Genomic DNA, 20598 nt, shown 5'->3' with positions numbered 1-20598 from the left:
GAGACGCTGAGCTAAGTTTTGAAGTTTGATGTTGAAAATCTCATGTTAATAAAAATAGACTGACCTTGCATTCTTTCTAAGATATATTTACTTTTCTCGTTTTCAATTGGTTGGACAATTACTTATAAATTTGTTGTCAAACAATTGAAGTTGCATATGCTCTTTTTAAATTTTTGTTAACGTCAAAATCCAAATAAAGAAAAACCAATACATTTTGATCTTCACGTTCTAGCAATGGTGAATTTATAATTTGGAGAAGAGAGAACATACAAAAAAAAAATTATATGATACTAAAGTTAGATATGGAAAATTGTAGAACGAAAAAAAGTCACAAATGTGAATTCTAATCAAACTCAAATTTAAGTTTGCTCCCCTAGAATTATAACAATGTCTTTGCAGGAAGGAAAATGCTAGAATTTACCAATTTTTCTCAAGGATTAATATGAGATGAATCCTGCCTTATTCTACCTAACTAATCAGATTATATTTGATTGAATCAATGAATGATTAACTAATTTAAGGAGTTATTTGATCTCAAAACTAAGTACTCTTTAATTTTGGATTCAATTTTCCTCGTATTTTATTAGTTTTTAACTACTTCTTTTTAAGTATAAATTCATCTCTAAACAAAACAATAATATAACTAAGTGTTATATCAAAAGTTACATTTGAATAATTATTCTAAAATAATCTATAAACATAATAAGTTATCGTGCCATATAATAGTGAGATGTGAACTAGATATTAATCATACGAACTAACCTACCAAAATTTATAAAACAAGATTTTAAAACTTTTTGAGCATTTTAACTCTCGAAAAATGTAAGAACTAAATGCACAAGATTATTATAAAATTAAAAAGAAAAAATTCCCTATAGAGAATTGATTTATATATGTTTGCATGTGTCATGTGTTTATATTTATAAACATATGTAGCCTATTATACTTTGACTTAAAAGTATAAGATAAGGTTCTTAAATGCGTCCTTAAATGCATTTTCAGATAATATTATTTATATAGTACAAATGGGTTTACGTTTTCACTTTCAAAGATTAATTGATATATACATCTAATTTTTATAGATGAAATTACACCTTAAAATTTGAGGTTGCTGTCCTCGTAGAAACATTTTCAATTTTTTTAATAGGAGACTTTTACCTTTTATCAAAAAAATATTTACAGGGTAGTTGTAAACATAGTAATTATATTTAAAATAATTAAGTATATAAAAACATTTTAAAATAATTGTAAATATAGCAAAATCAGTCAATGATAGGAATCTATCACTAATAGATCGTAGTAAATGTTGGTCTATCACTTATACATCACAAGGGTTCTTCAGTGATACAAATGTTGATAAAGTCTATTATACACAGATTTTTTTTAAAAATATTATTACATACTTAATAATTAGGAAAACTTTCATAAGTATAACAAATCTTAAAATATTTACCGTCGATATAAGAAAAACCCATAAAGTTGGCCATTTTTTTTTTAATATTTCAGATTTTTCTTTTCGTTTTTCTTCCCATCTTCGTTTGTTACACCGTCTTTCTTCTTTTTTTTTTTCTTCTTTTCTTCCATCTTTTGTTTCTTTTTTTTCTTTTATCCAAACTGCTATTTAGTTGATTGTATATTATTTTTTTTAAACTTTCTTATTTGGTTGTTCAAGATCATTTCCGTCTGTTTTTTCTTTTTGTTATTTGGTTCATTATTATTTTTTCTCAAACTTTCTTATTTTGGTTGTTCAAGATCATGTTATAAATATAAAAGATTAGAAAAAACGATGATTTGGACAATCAAATCTAAATGATCATGTAAAAAAATAGTACCAAATCTTGAAAAAAAAATAAATCTAAACTATCATGTACATAATCTTGGAAAAAAAAAATGGTGTAACTAAATCTGACAAAATTTAAATGATTGTATACCAAATAATAGCCAAATATAAATGATCGGTGTACCATATTACTGTGCGTTCTTGACGAAGTGGTTGACGAAACATTTTTGATATTTTCTACGGTGCACTCATGAACTTTTTCCGTTTTTTGAATTGTTCGTGCTTTCATATATTTTTTAAAAGACTTCTTCTGATAATTATTATACAAATTGCATAATGATCATTACCCAAACATTTATTTATTCTTCAAAATTTATTCTTCAAACTGTATTCATAATAAAGGTAACATCTTAGGTGTAATCTAAACTAAACTTTAACAAACTCAAGCTTTTCAATCTAACGTTTAACAAACTTATAAACCAAACAACTTTTATACTAGAAACTATTTTCCAATTTATGGACTAAAAGTATCATTATTTTCAATTTTGCAAATCAAATTGGTATCAACTCTTAATAATTTAAATGATCATTCGAATATTTTGTCAATAAAATAAAATAAATCCAAGTTCTCAATATTTAATGACATTGTTTTTTTAACAAAATATTATTTAGTGACATTATTCATCTATATTAAAGTAACGTTAAAAAGTCAATTCGAATTTTTTTTTAAATTTGGGTTAGAATCAATTAATACATGCATTTAGAAGCAGTATTCTACCAGCTTTTAGATTCGCTAAAATCAGTACAAACTTTTGTTAATATTTAGTGTTTAATTTTATACTCTATACTTTATTTTATATATTTATCTATTTTTACCTAATTAAATATTATCCATGTGTTATTTTTTTAAAAAGATATATGAAGATTGTTCAAAATAAAAAATGAATAAAATATATTCACACTTATAATAATTTTCTGTTTTTAGTGAATTTTTTAAATGGAACGTAAATGGCTTGTCTTTTCTTTTATGTTTGGAAAAAATCCTAAAATATATATAAGATGTCGACTTTTTTTTTTAAAGTAAACTATTTTCTTTAATATTTATAAACAATTTTTTTATCACACCAAATAATAATTTTATATTACAAAAAATTATAAAAAATTGATTAGATATCTATTTTAGTTAATGATATGGAAAATAAGATGGTTTTGAATTAATTTACGAAACTTACTTTTTTTCAAGTTTAAATTAAATTTATCAAATTAACACTATTTACTTCTTTCCACAAATTATTTTAAAAAATACCGTAATTCTAAACGGAGTCCATAAATCATAATTTGTATGACAGAAAGTTAGAAAAGTTAAAGTGCATAATGAACATTGAAAATCTTAAGACATTGACAATAATTGTCACTATTAAACGAATAAATTCTTCCTTACACACTTGGTTGGAATTTCCAAATAAATTAAAGCATAATAAATTTGATGACGTGGTTGGATTCTTCATTCTTATTAGAGGAGCTGCCAGCTCTGTTATTACTTCTTACTACTTGTATTTTATTTTGTTTTTTCTCATCGAAAAATTACTTTTTTGTTTTATTTTATTTATATATAAAATCTTGTCCACATCGATACACCATATTTATATATTTAATATAAGAGAGCACATGTATCTTGTGGAAATTTGGTATTTATTTACAAGCCACCAAAAATCTACAGATCCAGAAATGTACGTATGCATGTATGTGTGTTTTATAAAAGAAATTATAGAAACAGAAAAATTTAAAGAAATATATTTAAATAAAAGAAATGTTTTTTTTTTTAAAATTAGTTAGAACATCGATTATTGATATATTGCATATGCACATTCATGATCATGTTGGTAAGTTTAGGGTTTAGCATCATGACCACTTTCAACTTTCTTCAAACTTTGCTGGGCAATCCTCTAATAGTTTCTTCGTTTATCAGTTATGAATTTTTAGTTATTTTTATTACATAATTTTTTATACAATTAATTGATACATAGAGAGAAAGATAGAGGTGATCGATGTCTAGACGTGTAATGTTTGACGAAAAAATAGTGTATATGATTCAATAACATCTCTATCTGAGTTCAAATTCCAACAAGTTTGTATATGATTTTCTTTTCTATTTTGTTCTAATCGTATGTATTGAAATGCTTGCCCAACTATCATTTCAAAAAATTTAGAAAATGGCTACATTATTTCTAAAGATCATGAATTAAATTGTTTTTTATTTTCAAAATTTAAAAATAAGTTAAGGGATGTCATAAAAGTTATATATTAATTAAATATATGTATCAAATCCTTAATTTATTTATTGTGGTGGGTTGGGGTCCAAACCACTTCCCATTTTGAGACATTATTTTATGAAACCATTATTTATCAAATTTGTTTGTGTTAGAGACGTGAATCTTACTCTTACATTATTTTTATTTTATTACAAAATTTCAAACCATAAAGTAATACTTCTAATGTATCATTTGTTTCAACTTATTAGGCGTTAATTATTTTTTCCTCGATCCCATCATCATTAGAGAATATTAAATAACTCAAATATATCTTTATACTTCCTTATAGGCAGAAGGGGGGATTGAGTTCTAACAAATATCAATTTTCTTATTCATAAATAGTTTCTATTTGATATTCGTCGTTTATTATACATTTTGTGAGCAACACAATATCCAAAATTTGGATACCACAATGGATTATTTTAGTCTATTTGTTTGTGACAACTTCACTACTTCGACAAACTTTACTTGTCCTATACATGTCCTATAAATCAACATGATCCTTTCAATTTGTTTCAAACTCACCCACATGCATCATAACATGTATCATATGAAATCCGAGTTCTTATTATTAAGTCACCAAAAAGTAAAGTATAATGTTTTGGTATAATCAGTGACTTTCATTTTCAATTTTAAAATTTTTATCTATGCTTTCGTGTTTTTATAATCTCTTTTATTCAAATAGGTGATATCAATTCTTGTATGTTCCTTTGAGCATCTTTGAACTTTGAATATTATTTCAATTCAGATTGAAAGCGGTTGAGTTTATATTTTATTTGACTTTTTAAATATGGTTAATTTTTATTCATTTTTTTAATAATTAAATCATTTTTAAAAGATTATTTAGTACTAATCATTACTGAAGTGAAGACCAATGCATTCTCCATAACTATTTAAATTATTAAAATTAGTTTAAAGTATATATTGACATCATAATTATTTAAATTGACTAACAATAAAAAAACAGAAAAAAAAGACAAGATAAAGTGTTAACATATTAAAGCTAAAAAACGAAAGGATAATTAAATCAAACTTTGAGAATAAAAATTGCAAATGATAAAAAATTTCGAAGCGAAGAACAACAAATTAATAATATATGTAACTAAAGGAAAATTAAGAAAGGTGATTGAGTAGAATTTTTAAAAAAATTACAAATATGTGAACCAGGAACATCTAATCTGTTTGAATAAATATATCTAGATGATTAGAGTGAGCGAAGTAAGGAAATATTGGTTCAAACATAGTAAAAAAAGTTACACTAAATAATGATATAACTGTTACAAGTTAGATCAAACTCTTACCAGTGAAAATATGTAAATGATAGACCATGTTGTTAATAAGAATGATCTATAATAAATAGATCATATCATAGAGACTTTTTTTTTTTTTTGCAATACTTACGATTCTTAAAAGTACTACTCATTATAATTACTATCCTTGTTACTTATAAAACAATGATATACAGAGATCAAATCTTTAACTAAGTCAATGGTTAACTTAAACAGACAAAAGATGGAAAAAAACAAAAAAGACAAAATGATGGCATTTTTTTAATAAACCACAACAAAACACACCACAACACAACACAAGAGGTAAATTCACTTCTAAGGTTGTAATCATTTCATTTTAGACTTTGTAGTCATTTATAAATTTCAATGAGAATCATAGAGGGAAAATGACGTAATTAGAATAAAATCAAATAATTAGGAGAATATTTTCAATAAATTTAATATGAAAAAGTGAGAACCACAAAGATATTGTTTTTTTTTTATTAATTAATTAATTATAATGAACAGATATTAATTAGGAGATGATCCAAAGGACACATTATCCCAAAATTGCCCATATTTGTTTTTGGCACGGATCCCGGCATCTGCGGCCATCCCCCTTCCCCATTTCTTTTTGTTTTGATTCTCTCTTCACACGTGCCTCCATTTATTAACTGTCAGGAAGTCCTTAAACATGACCCGTGGCGAATCAAAATATTATTGACAGCCAACTTGATAAACAAAACAACCTATGAGTATTAAAAATTAAATAGTCTTTTATATATATTATATAAAGTCGAGGAGATTCGATCAAGTTTTTGTATTTTGTTTTCTTTATATAAATAGTTTATTTTTTATTCACGAAAATATCCCTTTGTTCTTTTGTTAGAATACTTTGTGTGTGTATATATATATATTATATATGCATGGATGTATGTAATCTAGTAAAAATGATGTTGAAAACGACATATAAAGTGGAATTAAAATTTGAATCTAAAGAGAGATAAGAAGGCATTTTGTCCATTAAGTTAATTATCGATATTAATATTGTTTTAGTTTTATATATATATATATATATATATATATATATATATATATATATATATATATATATATATATATTACATAAAGAACCTATGAAATTAAGTAGGACTCGAGTCTTTGAACCTATATTAAAATTTTTGATGTTTGGAAACAATTTTTAGATAGTCAAAATAATTTTTCTCACCAAAATCACCTAAAATGATGGTATGTGGTATGAACTAAAATTGATTTAAAAAAACCACCAAAACATTTTTACTTATTTTATCATATTTGAAACAACCAAAATATAATAAATCAAATCGTAATTCTATATACAAAATTTTAGTTTCAAATAGAAATAACTTCATTATGAAATTGAATTATTATTGTTATAATAAGTTATGTAATGGGGAAAATGATATTTGATGAAAAAATAAGAGTAAAAAATGTGTTTACTCTTACACCCATCAACTTCTAATTGGATTCGATTTTTCCAATACTTTTAATCCCTCTCTTAAGAAACAACAAAAAGAGTAATCACAATATTAAATAACAACAATAACAACAACAAAAATTACTAGAGATCAAATTCGGACTCCCAATCGTAGAAAATTGAACTTCAAAATTTTTTGAATTTCGTTGTAGATTTTCTTTTAAAAAATAATTTAAAATGTTAACAAGTTTAAACCACTATTAACAATAACATATTAAATTAACCAGAAAAAAATATAATATTAAATCACATAAAAAATGAGAAAGTACTAAATCAATAATCAATGTCATGAACAGAAGAAAAAAACTAAATAAATAAAAATGTTATAATAACTTTAACCAAACTATTCACAAAAACATTAAAAATAATTAAATAACATTTTTTTTAAATGGTGGTAAATCACATAACTAAAAGTCAGTCCAATTAAAAAAATTAATTTAAAATAAGACAGTACAAAATAAGTGTCTACGATGAACAACACTACTGTCAAAAATAACCACAACAACAAAAAGAAGACCAACAACAAAAAGAATAATAACAACAAAGTAATAATAATAACAATAAATAATAATAATAAGAACAAAAAAAAAATACTAATAATAATAGAACAATAATAATAATAATAATAATAATAATAATAATAATAATAATAATAACAATATTATTATTATTAATATTAACGGTAATAATTATATGAACAATAATAATAATAATAATGTTTGATATGCATTATTACTATTTTGTTCTTATTATGGATACCTCTTGATGGGTTATTGGGAGAGATTGTTTTATATGGAATGTTTGATATGCATTTAGTCAATTTTGGTGACAGTACGGACTAAAGTATTGAGGTATGTAATTAGAACTTCCATTTTAGTTGCTTTAGCACTTGTCATTTTAGTTTGAGAAAACCAGACTAACAGCATAAAATTCTTTGGTATACGTTCGTCTATATTTGGTTAAACGATTTTTTTCAAGATTTTTTTGCTACACGATCATTAAGATTTGTCTACACAATTATTTATTTTTTTCAAGATTTTTTGGTGCACGATTGTTTAGATAGATTCTTTGATACGCGATCGCTTAGATTTGATTATCCCAATTTAAACAATTTTTAAAGATTTTTTGTATACGATTGTTTAGATTTGACTATTTTTTGTGCACGATCGTTTAGATTTGATCTGCCAGATCAAATCTAAACGACGTTTTTTTCAAGTCTTTTAAATTTAGTACACGATGATTTTGAACAACCAAATAACAGTTTGAAAAAATATAGATCGTTTATATTTGATACACGATCTTGAACCAAATAACAGTTTGAAAAAAAGAAGAAAGACGATGGAAAGAAAAAAATCAAATAACAGAGTTATAGGAAAAGAAAGACGATAAAAGAAAAGGAAAGCTTGAAATATTTAAGAAATGACTAACTTCATGGACTTTGTTATACATACCGTAAATACTTTACAATTATATTTATGAAAATTTTCCTAATTAAAAATTAGTCAAATTAAAGAAAAAATTAATATAAAATAAGATGAGACAAAAATACTGTCAATAAGCAACAATATTGTCCAACATAACCACAACAACAAAAAGAATTACAACAATAAAAAGAATAATAAGAACAAAAAAATTAATAAAATAATAATAAGAAGAACAAAAAGAATACTAATAAGAACGAAAAGAATACTGGTAATAACAACAACAATAGTAGTAATAATAAAAACAAGAACAAGAATAATAATAATAATAATAATTTGTGATATGTTTGTGAGATAAAAAATTAATATTTAAATTTTTTTAAAAAATAGGTGTGAAAATACTTAAAATCACATAAAATGATTATATGATTGATTTGAGATGAAACATTTGAAGGCTGGAAGTTGCGAAATGTTTGCGATTTGAAAAAGAAAAACAAAAAAACCTTGTTAAACATGTATTAAACAATCTTAAATCACTTATAAAATTGATTTTGGATTAAACATTTCAGATTTAAATCTTTCATCGAACGTTCAAAACTAAGGATCATCTATAACAATAATAATAAAAAAAAAAATATAAACACTTTACAAAATAGCAAGAAAGTTAGTTCAAAAATGAAAAAAATCTTAAAAATAACAAGAGGACCTAAGTGAAATAGTAGAGAAATACAAGAGAAAATAAGGCAAAAGAAAGTTTTTTAAAAAATTTTTTGGAGGGAAGAAGAAGAACCGATAACTCTCGCTTTCCGTATCGAATCTTTGACTAGGTTAGCATGTCATTCTACTTTTTGCGCAGTAGTTCCAATCTAGAATTGAATCTATTAAATGTCAATCAGACGTTTGAAAGTTAGGCATTCTATACAATGAAACTTAATGTTAATTAGAAAATTCAATATTGTATACTATTTAGGTTAGAACAATTAGAACTTTAGAATTAATAATTTAATTTCAATTAAATTGATCATCAAATTCTTTTGATAAAAAGAGAAATTGGAATAATCCAAACTAAATTCTTCTGTGATTGGAATTTTCTTAGTTTTACTTTTCTTTTGGCAATTTTATTCTCTTGCTATAATTTCTACTCAAAACTCCCCTTCAGTTGAGAATTAGTATGCTCCCCGCAATCAAATCAACCCAAACTTGCCACTAAAACAATTATTGGTGTGTGATTGAGTATATTATTTGGGCAACAAAACCCGCCCGTCAAATGTCTTATATTTCTCCATTAGGTTTACGTGTTTTTTCAGTCATCTCTGATTATGGACTTCGATAACAAATGGTTTTAATTTGGGAAGAAAGAGTCCCATCCTTGGCTTAAAACAGAGTCTGCTGTTTTTATTTCTCTCCATATTAAAAGGGAAAATTACCTTTTTTGAATTTCTGTCTAACATAAGCAGTTTAAAAGTAGCACTCGAATAATATAAATAACAAATAGAAACACCTACTACTCTAATTTAATCTAATGGAAAATGTTCCAAGTTGGTCAATTTATTTTGTAGTTCCGACACATCCATTGTTCCAATATCGACGGCAGCTTCAGATTCAATAGTGTGGAGGAACCTGTCGTCTTTCTTAGTAGAATGACAACTAATGATGTGAAGATTTTGAGTAATTAAAAATTTGATAAGCTTTGAAAGTGGAAGCCTATGCTGTGTGTAGAAGAATTTGAAATCCTCCACATGATCTTGGCATCACTAACACACTATCCCTTTTTGAGGAGTTCAATGTTTCGATATTGTGCTAATGTTGCCGGAATCATGATCTTCAATGTCCTTTTTAAGCTCATCTTTCTTGTTTTTTAGCTTTTGAATCTTGGTTTGCATGTGTTGTATGTATTTCACTGTCTCATGCATGTGGTCACATATACCTGTAATTTTTCACAAACAAATATTACAACATTTTTATTTAATTTTTCTTTAAGTTATTGCGAAATAATATAATGCAGAAGGCCAAATAATGGTGGATTTTGAAATTCTATATCATGATGATTGCTTTTTTTTTTTTTTTTTTTTTGGGTCGAACTCTCAGAAAATGTTTCATTTTCATTTACTTTCAAAATACGTATTTTAGTTTATCTTAATTATTTAGTGATAATAAATATATAAAATAACATGTGATGAGGCATTGATGAGTTTTGCCTTGAGATATTCCACCGGCAGAAGTGAGCGAAGAGCGGCATAAAGAGTGGACATTTCTTGCCTTCTTTGGCGCTCAACATCTCTGTGGATAATCTTCTTCTTTTTTATGTTCGTTCGGGTTCTCCTCCTCAATATCGGCCGAAGTGTTCGGGGACTTTCGCCCGCGTCTATTTTTTGGCTTTTGGGAGATATTTTTGTTGGTGTTGTTGGTGGAAGCGATCAATGGAGGGTGAGCAACAGAAAGGTCTATAGGGGAAAGAGAAGGGAGTGGAAATAACTCATCTACTTGATCAAAAGGGAATGGAGATTGAATACAATCTAATTCCATTAGTAATTTTTTTTAAAAAAAAAATAGCAAATGAGTTTTTTGAAAGGGAGAGATTAAGAGAATCGTGAGGAAGATTTTGGAAATAGCACAATATTTTGGAAATCTAATTATCCCTTTATTTATAGCACCAAATTGGAGATCAATAGTCAACGGCGGATTTATCATACGCACCAGACCTCCTCAACTTTATTGTCTTTACATAATATATATAAAAAAAAATTACTTAATAATTAATATTTGTCATTAGCTTAGTGGTTACTTTGACTTTCAACTCCCTTTCCACCCACTTCACATCCTTCCTATGTAATTTATTTTTCATATTTTTCTTTTAATCCCCTGTCAATATTTTCTAGATCCGCTATTGATCATAGTGGGTCAAATAGCCTAAAGATAATGTTTTTTGTTACTATTCTAGGGCAAAAGGTTGGATCTCCATTGTTTACTAAAAAAAGTGATGTTTTATTGATTTTGGTTTTTATTATAATATTTCGATGAATATTGGATTGATTTGTTTGTTTGTAAAGTTTTTCTGTTACAATTATAGTAAAATATTGCATGCTAAACAATTTTTTTCTTAAATATAAACATAATTTTAACAAGATTTTTTAGTGTAATAACAATCTTGAAGAAGCGTTGTCAATTATCATTAAATTAAGCTTACTTCGACAATTTTATAATTCAATTTTATCAATATTATTATTTTATTACTATAGGTTATCGACTTGGGAAAAAGTGAAAAAGATACAAAAATAATCACATATATATTAAGTGTGGTACTTGAATAAAAACAAGAGTATTCAGTTCTTTTATTCAAACCCAATGGAATCTTTTATGATTTCACTTTTGTTGTGATCTTACCTCAAAGAAAAGGTAGGAAAGTTACTAATATGGTATATCTCTCTCACTATCGTTAATTAATTTTGAGATAAAATTTTGTATACCTTATATGATATTAAAGCGCGAAAGAAGTTCTAATGAAATTTTATCTTATTAAGAAAAATAAAATTTGAAATCTCATCGAAGTAAAAATAATAATAATAATAATAAATTCATCTTACCGATATTATAAGTCATATATAGAAACTATTCCTTTGGTTGCTAATTAATTTAATTTAGAGGTGGACATGAACTTAGCCAAACTTAATATAAATTCTATTAGTGAGATGATCAGAATAAACAAAGAATAAAAGTAAAGTTGCTGAATTAATAGTCCAAACATAAATCATAATTAAACTATTCAATTTTGTCATTGATAGTCCCTACCAACATTAATTTAAGAATATTCTTGTTACGTCACAATTTGGCTTATAATTAAGCTATCAAAGTCACATAATTATTAATTATAGCCGAAATAACTTCCTTCTGAAAACAATTTTTTTTTTAATTTAGACATATTTAAAAATATAATAAAGTATATCGATGATAGATTTTTATTGTCTATAGTGGTAGACCATATTAATGATGATTTATTACTAATAGATGATACAAGTTTAGTAGCAGTAAAAATGGTAGACTTTATTATATATATATTTATATTTTTTTCTAAATATGTTTGTATACACTAGATTATTATCTCTAAAATTACTATAACGATGTTTATAATCAAATGATTTTAGTTTGAGAAAGAAGAAAAAAAAAACATATATTGAGGACAAAATTACTTCCATATGTGGAAAAACTTTTACAGAAGTAAATATAATGAAAGTCTCATCTCTAAAAGCGTGGATCTTGTGCATTGATTTTTTAACCAAATAAAAATAAAATAGATCTCTTCCTAAGAAGCATCCATTTATATTTAAAATTCTGCACTAAAAAACTAATATAACTTACCAACTCACTACATGTACACTTGGGAATATACAAATCAATCAAAATTGTATTTAATACAATGAAAGGTCAACAAGAAAACGTAGCACATGAGCAACACGAGATTGAGATCTCAATTACCATATCTTTTGATTTAAACAATCTCAAATTATTAATAACAACAAGACAGACACCAATCATGCCCAATATTTCTTTTCTCTCTTCCCAAAATGGAAACCCATGCCCTTTTTTTCTTTTTTTCCTTTTCTTTTGAAGATATTACAAAACAAGAAAAGCACAATAAGTTATTGGTTTACCTTTTATTTTAAAATGTTGAATTGCAAATATTTAATTATGAATATTATGCAATGCTTCACAATTAGAACTCAATCCGAATGATTTTATATTTAGTTTCAGACACTTTCTAGTGAGATTAACGGACTGTCATTTAGTGTCGTTTAATAACTATACTTCTAATAACTTTTAATTCCCTCGAAGTGTTTAGGACTAGTTTATGATCTTTAGGAATAATTCCAATAATTTTTTAAGTGTATTTTGTTCGACTTCTATCTAATAAATCAATCTAATCGGATCCTAATTCAAAGTCTTAATTTGAATTTTCTCTTTGAAAATGTGCTCTGTAATATATATTTAATTGCGTTTTTTTTTTCTTCTAAGAGGTGGATATTTTAAAGAGAAATAATTATGGGTTTTCTTATTTTTGTTAAGAACTTTGATGATTTGAGAATTTTAATTTACCTTACAACTTATGGTTTTTTTTTCTTATAAAAACGAGAAACCAATGCTTAATATGAAATCGAGGAAGGAAAAAGGAAGGGGTTGAGAGTAAAAGTATTCGATTTTCGGAGAAGAAAAACGAGTATAGGAGAATTTTCTTATGAACAAGAACTTTGATTATTTTGTTAAAATTAAAGTCAAAGTCATAAAAATGTTAGGCTAAGTTACGAGTTTTTAGAGAACTTAGGGGTTGTTGAGTTAATTATTAGTGCTATATTCTATTAATTTGGACATTAACTTGAGATATTTTTTTGAAAGAGATAGATTGGCCAACTTGAGATTGGAATAGTACTTTGATAAGTGGTTATTTTGCCAAATACTATTGGGTTTTAGAAATTTAGAATTTTCTTTTAGTATTTTTTTTAAAAAAAATTGTGATTTACCATTAAATTAGGTACTTGAACTTGAGCTCATTTCTTGAAAGAAATCTATGTTCATGGTATCTTGATTTAACATAATTGAATTTCAAGAGATATATGCTTCTGTATAGTGCATTAGTTATGATGACTTATTTATATTATTGGAGTTTATGAAAAGTAAATTTTTAGAAATCTCATGGTTCAAGTGCTGTCACTTTTGAGAAAAGTTGTTTAAGAAAGACGAATATGATTTTAGAATGTCTGAGAATTTTGTGGAAGTATGGGTTTTTAGAATGATTGAGAACGAAGAGCTTTAGGCTAGAAGTGATTTTCAAACCACTAGATTTGTACCCCGGAGTGATTTTCTAGATGAACACCTATGTGAATGTGTTCTCATATTTAGAAAATTTGTGTTAAGCCACATATTTTGAAAATCTGAACATTTTTAGAGTTCCATAATCAACTTTGGATCTTTTGTCAACGCACCACATCTTAGCAATTTTAGAGGTTACCCACCCACATCATAAGTTTGGTAGGTAACATCGGGCAGGGTGTTATGGGACCAGCAGTAGATCTAAGCTTCACTAACCACAAGTGTCACAGTTTGTCTTGCATGATCGGCCACCATGGACTCTGATGGGATGGACCTCGGCTAGTTGAATGAGGTAAAAAGAAATACAAGAAAAGAAAGTACAAATATGCCTAATAAATAGAGATAGCAACATTTATGGTAACATAGATTGGTTTTATTATAGTTAAACGATTTACTACAACCTTGAAAAATGCAAGTCTGTCATTGTTTAAACCAAACTCATACAAACTTAACAGATATCGGACTTCTAACTACGTGTTTAGCAGAAACCCATTTTAGATATCCTTCAGCAAACTCAATCGAGGGACTGATTGAACCACTTCTCTTAAACGTTACTGAATACGTTGCTTTTTGGTTCAATGCCGAGAAACTTAGCTTCCTTGGTCGGACTGTTACAGAAACCCCTTCCGGTGCTTCAATGACGACGTTATAAACGACACGTCCACTGCCAACACTAGTAACCGTTCTCGAGAATGTTTGCACCGGTCCTAATTTGACCATAAAGGATGGGTAGTTGAGTTCTCCTTCTGGGATGCTTGATGTTGTTAAACAATCAATTGGTTTATGAGCAATAAGTGAAACTTGGTTATTGGTGTATCCTAATCCACAAAGATAAGGAATATAATCATCAGGTTGAATGTCATAAACCAATCCTGGGTCTATTGCTTTTGATGGGTTTACATGACCTGCTCCAATAGCGAACAAATCCGCTGGCTGCAAAGTTTCATCAAGAATTGGGTTGCCTTCAAGATTTGTTATGTTAGCGGTTGTCATTATAGAGGATTTAATGGCAGCCGGTGACCAATCAGGATGAGCACTTTTGATCAGAGCTGCAATGCCACTGAGATGAGGACAAGACATGGATGTTCCTGAAATTATGTTGAATGTTGATTTTGTGTTTGTGTTGTTGTCTAATGGGAATGGCCATGCTGCTAAAATGCTGACACCAGGACCAGTTATGTCCGGTTTCAAGATGCCGGGGCTTGCGAGGCTGGGACCTCGAGATGAGAAAGAAGCTATGGCTGGAGAGAAGTCATCACCAATTGTGGTTCCTTTGAATAAGATTGTGGCTGTAGGGTATGTTGTTGAGTTTATGTAGGCTTTGATTTTCAGTGCCGCTGTGTGGCTGACATGACTTGCCGGAAGAACATGAGCATCTACTTCAGTAGTGAAGCCATCTGATTCCGCATTGAGAAGGATCATGGCTGCGCCACCACCATTTTTCACTTCAACCCCTTTCGCAATTCTTGCAATTCCTCCTCCTCTCTCGCATACTACAACTTTCCCTTTTACATCAATGTTTTTCAATGATCCTTCTGCACATAATGCTACCGTTTCATTCTTCTCACCAGGGAAAACAAGTGGTAATAATGTTTGTGGAAAATCATTTGGCTGGAACAGAGATTCGCCATCAAATTCTTCTCCATTTCCAAGCTTTGCAGTCGCTGTGATTTTTCGATCAATTGTGCTAGCTGCAACTGTTAAAATCCATGGAGCTTCGTTGGACAATGTGGCATTAAAAGGACCTGAATTAGCAGCTGAGCAACTTACAAAAATCCCCTTTTGAATCGCTGCAAATGAACCTATGGCCGTAATGTCTGCGAAGAATGGTACTGATGGGCCCCCGAGTGATATCGAGAGCACATCAACACCATCTTCAACAGCAGCGTCGAGTCCTGCAAGAATGTCAACATCAGAGCAATCTTCTCCAAAGCAAACTTTGTAAATGGCAAGGTGAGCTAACGGTGCCATCCCAACAGCAGTACCGAAAGCGTTCCCTAGTGCCTCAGCACCGTCAACAAAAGTACCGGCAGCAGTGCTCGCCGTGTGAGTTCCATGGCCATCTTCATCAATAGGAGAGTCATCCAATGTTGTTATCTTTCCCTTTAAGGCTTGTGATGCGAGATTCATAGATCTTGCACCTATAAGCTTATTGTTACAAGCAGAGAAATTAAACTCACATCTTCCTTTCCATTTGGCTGGTGGTTGCGCCATTCCCGCATCATCAAATGAAGGATGGTTTGGTGTGATTCCACCATCTAACACTCCTATGATCACTCCCTTTCCAAAGTTCGAATCTTTCCAAAACCCAAATTGACGGTTCAATCCTAGAAAATCAGGAGTGTGAGTCGTGTGCAAATGCACTATCGTTTCACGTCTAGCTGACACAAAACCATCCTTCTCTTCCATCGCTTTAACGTGTTCTTCAGTAAGTCTTGCACTAAAACCACTCATGACATTTCGGTATGAATACAGCAACGTCGGTTGCTCCTCTTCGTTGTCCAAACTCGTTGGTAAAAATGATCTATGCCAAATTTCAAGATCATCAACTACCTCCGGTTTCTTCACATGGACAATGTAAGTATGAAGATTACTCAATGGAAGCTCGGTTACTTGAGCCTCATAGCCATGGAAGTTGAGTAAGAGAAGGAGAAAAAGAGAAGGCAGAAGAACCATGTTTAAGATAAAAAGCTAAGGCTTGATGGTGTTGGTGAACTCACACCAAATAGGAAGTTTTATATGTGACAAAGGGGGCAGTCATGGCCGGCGGTTGTGTAAGAAACTTTCAAAGGCATTAACATATTGCCATTGGAGCCTTGTGATTAGGCCTGCTAGGAGTTTTGGCTGGTTAAGTTGAATGATTCGTATTGATGACAATATATATGATAGGATATTTGAATTTTATTGACTATTTGTTTATTAGGCTTTGAAATTGTCGTTATGTAACTTGACATGTTACAATGATTGGCAAACTTGAGGTTCATATATGTCATTTTGTGGTGAACCTTAGCTTTTGGTTTTTAGAAGAAAAGAAAAACTAATAGTTGTGGTGCTGTGGACTAAAATTATTAAATTGAAGAACTCATATCCATACGTTTATATTAGATAAGACTGAAGGCAAAGTTTGAATTTTGATAATGCCTCAAAACATCATGACAGCAAATCGATGTGGTGAAATCCGTCCTCGCTTGAAATATTATAGAGCTAACTTTACTCAAAGTTACACTCTTTAACTTTGGTTGAATTACGGATGATCTGTCTTTTATGAAAAAGAAAACACACATTTTGGTCCTAGAAGTGCAGACTTGATTTTGTTAGTAACAAAAAATTAAAAGTTGGTCAATGCAAGGTAGTTCGTTATTGATCTTGTCTTGAGACAAGTGTGTTAAGGAACTTGTTACCCTTTTACATAACCCAGCAAAAGTTGGAACTGAAGAAAGAAAACGTTTGCCAAGGTTCAAGGTGAAAGATCATATATAGGGTGAATAGAAAACACACTATCATGGTTTTAAAGAAGGCAAAAGCCCTTCCTTCTGAGCCATTTCATAGAGTGCAATGGCCATTAGAGCCTTTGCATCTGCTGTAACTCGCCATAATTTTTCATAAGGAACAACATGAACCTTAATAAGCTCACCATGATCCCTGAGACCGGTTTCCTTTCCTTGCAGCTCTGCTATTGTCTCTTTACTAGCAGATCCTCGATACAAGAAGAGACCGATTCCCTCATCACATCCTCCCTAATCATGAACATGCATGATATGTGATAACGTTTAGTCATGATAATATGCAAAACAAAAGCAATTGGGAAATCTACAAAAATACGATGCCTAAAGGCTAAACCTAAGATGTTGTGTTGGATGTGGCTTTTGTATGATGATTTCCTTAGAACTGTGATAAGCCTCCAAGTGTTGAGACGTACACAATTGTTGCAAAAAGGGTAAGTCACAATTGAGTGAGTTGGAAAAGATGAAACTTGTTCGGTAATACTCGGTAGGGAGAGTGAGGTTTGAGTATCATAGGCTGGTGAGGGAACTTGGAAGTTGTAATCGGCATTGCCTGCTTTTATTTCCTTAATATAATTCTCTTTGGCTGGAAACTTGACAAACTTATAATTCTTCTTTAATGAGTACCTTATATTACCAAAAGACAGTAGCTCTTAATAAACCTTTTGCAAATTAACCGATCATGGATCGTTAAGAATCTAAAAAGAAAACTAACCTACGCACGAGTCACGACTACCAATTTTTCAAACATTGAAATATGTTAAAATGTGAACTTACAGGAGAAGGAAAGACTCTGCATCCAGTTGATTGGTCCAAGAAGCCAGTAAGATCAACCATGTCCTCAAGCCTTAACTGAATGCCAATTTCTTCTTCAACCTGCATTGTTACCACATCAAATAACACATCAAAAAATTGTCGAAGGAAACCTTCAATCTTCTTTTAATGAAGACCAGCATAACTTGGATTCTTCATTCAAATGTTAGTACTTTTATGTGCAATAATTTTTTCTTCCACACATCTGTAAGTATCAACCTCACCAACATTTTATTCAACTTCAGCATAAAATGGGAAAAATCTAAAGATAAAACAAAAATTTCATAAAGAAAAAATAATGAAATCTCAAATCACAGTACATATTAGCACAACAGCATAAACTTTGGGAACTTTTTTTTCCAAATTAAAATAACATAAAGTCACATCACATCAAAAGATCGAGATCATGAGACAGAAATCAGACCTCTCGAACTGCAGTGCCAACAAAATCCCCCTTATCATCATCCAACATACCAGCAGGCAATTCCAGCATGAGCTTCCCAACAGGAACTCTAACCTTAAATACAAAATTTTAGTTCAGTGTAATCAAGAATGCAAATTTCAAGAAGTGTTCTACAACATAAACAACCTAAAAGTTGTAACTTCTGGCAGTCATTAAAATTCAATTACATGGCGAACACTTTAATCTCAATAAAACCAATGAACTTCAAAAAGTAATAACAAAATAAATGAAATAAAGATCAACCTGCTCAGTCAGGACAGCATAAGTTTCTCCTTCACAACTCAGAAGGATAAGAACAGCAACAGCAGGTCCTCTTGCAAAAACAATACCTGGAACCTATACAAGTTTTAGTTCGTAAAAAAAGAAATTAAAGAAACGGCAGCATTGATCGATCACCCAAATTTACATTAGTGTCTCATTGATTTCTTTAGCATAATACTAACTAGCATGACTTAATTCTATCTAACATAAAGGAAAGAGATACGACTAGAGCATGTATGAGAGCAATTTTTAAAACTAAATATCACTTCCCAAGTAATCCTTGTGTTCTTAACAGTTCAGTTAAGTTGATCATTATCTCAATTAAACAAGACTTAAACAAATTAAGCAACAAAACAAATAAATGGTAATCACCCAATTACCTTCTTCCCGGTTTGCTTATCATAGACATCAGCTTTAAATTTGAGAAATCCAATTTTGTTTCCGAACATATCAACTCCCTAAACCAAAAATTCCTCAATTACCTTATAACCAAGAAGTGAAAACAAGAGTAAAACTCGACGAGGTCATTTTCAAAAACCTGAATAAGAACACGCTTCAGGGACATGGCTCCCTTGGTCAAAATCCCACTCTCACTTTGCAAGTTCATCAGCCATTGTTTGAACAACGATGAATCGATAGCATTACTGCAATATAGAGCATTGAAAAAGGAACCCCAGAAGATAAAATCGAGAAAATTCAAAAGTAATCAACAAAGCCTGCATAAAAATTGGTATTATAAGAAGATTAGAAAGGAAATCGAACTTACCGGAAGTCCGAATCAGAGACACCAGGTGCGGCGAGAATCTGAATAGGTTGGTCGAGTTGGCAAGGGATGGTGATGGATTGAGTCCGAATTGGAGAATCGGCCGACATTTGACACGAGAAGGATCGCAATGCGATTGAATTAGACTGAAGGAAAGAGGAAGAAGAGGGAAATAGAAACCCTTTGCCCAACGAACGAAGAGAACTAGAGGGATGAAGAAAGTGAGTCATTTTTTAATCAGATTACGCTGACTTATTTCTTAAAGTGGGACTGAAATGGCAGAGGATGAAGAAAGATGACGACTTCCATTGGTGACGTGACTCAAACTTAGGTGCAGGCTAGGCATCCAGTTACGTGGTGCAAATTAATTGGGCCACATCTTATGTATTTTTTTATAAAAAAAATCTGCTGATTTTGCGTCCGTTTTGTTGGATTTCTTTGGATTTCTTTATAGAAACTTTCACATTTCAAGCACAGTCGTCTTCTTGCCGGCGTCATCCCATCAGTATTTTTTTTCTTTTCTTCTTTTTTCTCTCTTCATGATCATACTAAAAAAAAACCAAAACATTGTCATCCTCTTTCTCTGGGTTAAAAAGTAGCAATTTTTATCGGTCTTTCTTAAGTTTTGTTTTGTGC

General features: G+C 29.5%; 2 protein-coding genes and 1 pseudogene across 2 annotated transcripts; all 3 read right to left on the bottom strand.

Moving 5' to 3' along the window:
• Nucleotides 1-9811: 9811 nt before the first annotated feature.
• LOC103483067 (transcription factor bHLH120-like) lies at nt 9812-10823 on the bottom strand (annotated as a pseudogene).
• A 3687-nt stretch (nt 10824-14510) lies between these two features.
• LOC103482686 (subtilisin-like protease 4) lies at nt 14511-16835 on the bottom strand. The gene has a single exon (XM_008438959.3). It carries the CDS (start codon nt 16833-16835, stop codon nt 14598-14600), a length of 2238 nt encoding a protein of 745 aa, XP_008437181.1. The 3' UTR covers nt 14511-14597.
• Nucleotides 16836-17487: 652 nt separating this feature from the next.
• On the bottom strand, nt 17488-20290 carry LOC103482685 (nudix hydrolase 14, chloroplastic). Its single transcript, XM_008438958.3, has 7 exons — nt 19966-20290; nt 19738-19843; nt 19580-19657; nt 19182-19274; nt 18900-18992; nt 18440-18538; nt 17488-17896 (listed from the first exon to the last, which is right to left on the bottom strand). Exons 1-7 carry the CDS (start codon nt 20190-20192, stop codon nt 17660-17662), a joined length of 933 nt encoding a protein of 310 aa, XP_008437180.1. The 5' UTR covers nt 20193-20290; the 3' UTR covers nt 17488-17659.
• Between the last annotated feature and the right edge of the window lie 308 nt (nt 20291-20598).

This window comes from Cucumis melo, chromosome 9 (genome assembly GCF_025177605.1).
Source record: "Cucumis melo cultivar AY chromosome 9, USDA_Cmelo_AY_1.0, whole genome shotgun sequence".
NCBI lineage: Eukaryota > Viridiplantae > Streptophyta > Magnoliopsida > Cucurbitales > Cucurbitaceae > Cucumis > Cucumis melo.
This window is presented reverse-complemented; position numbering and strand designations above follow the sequence as displayed.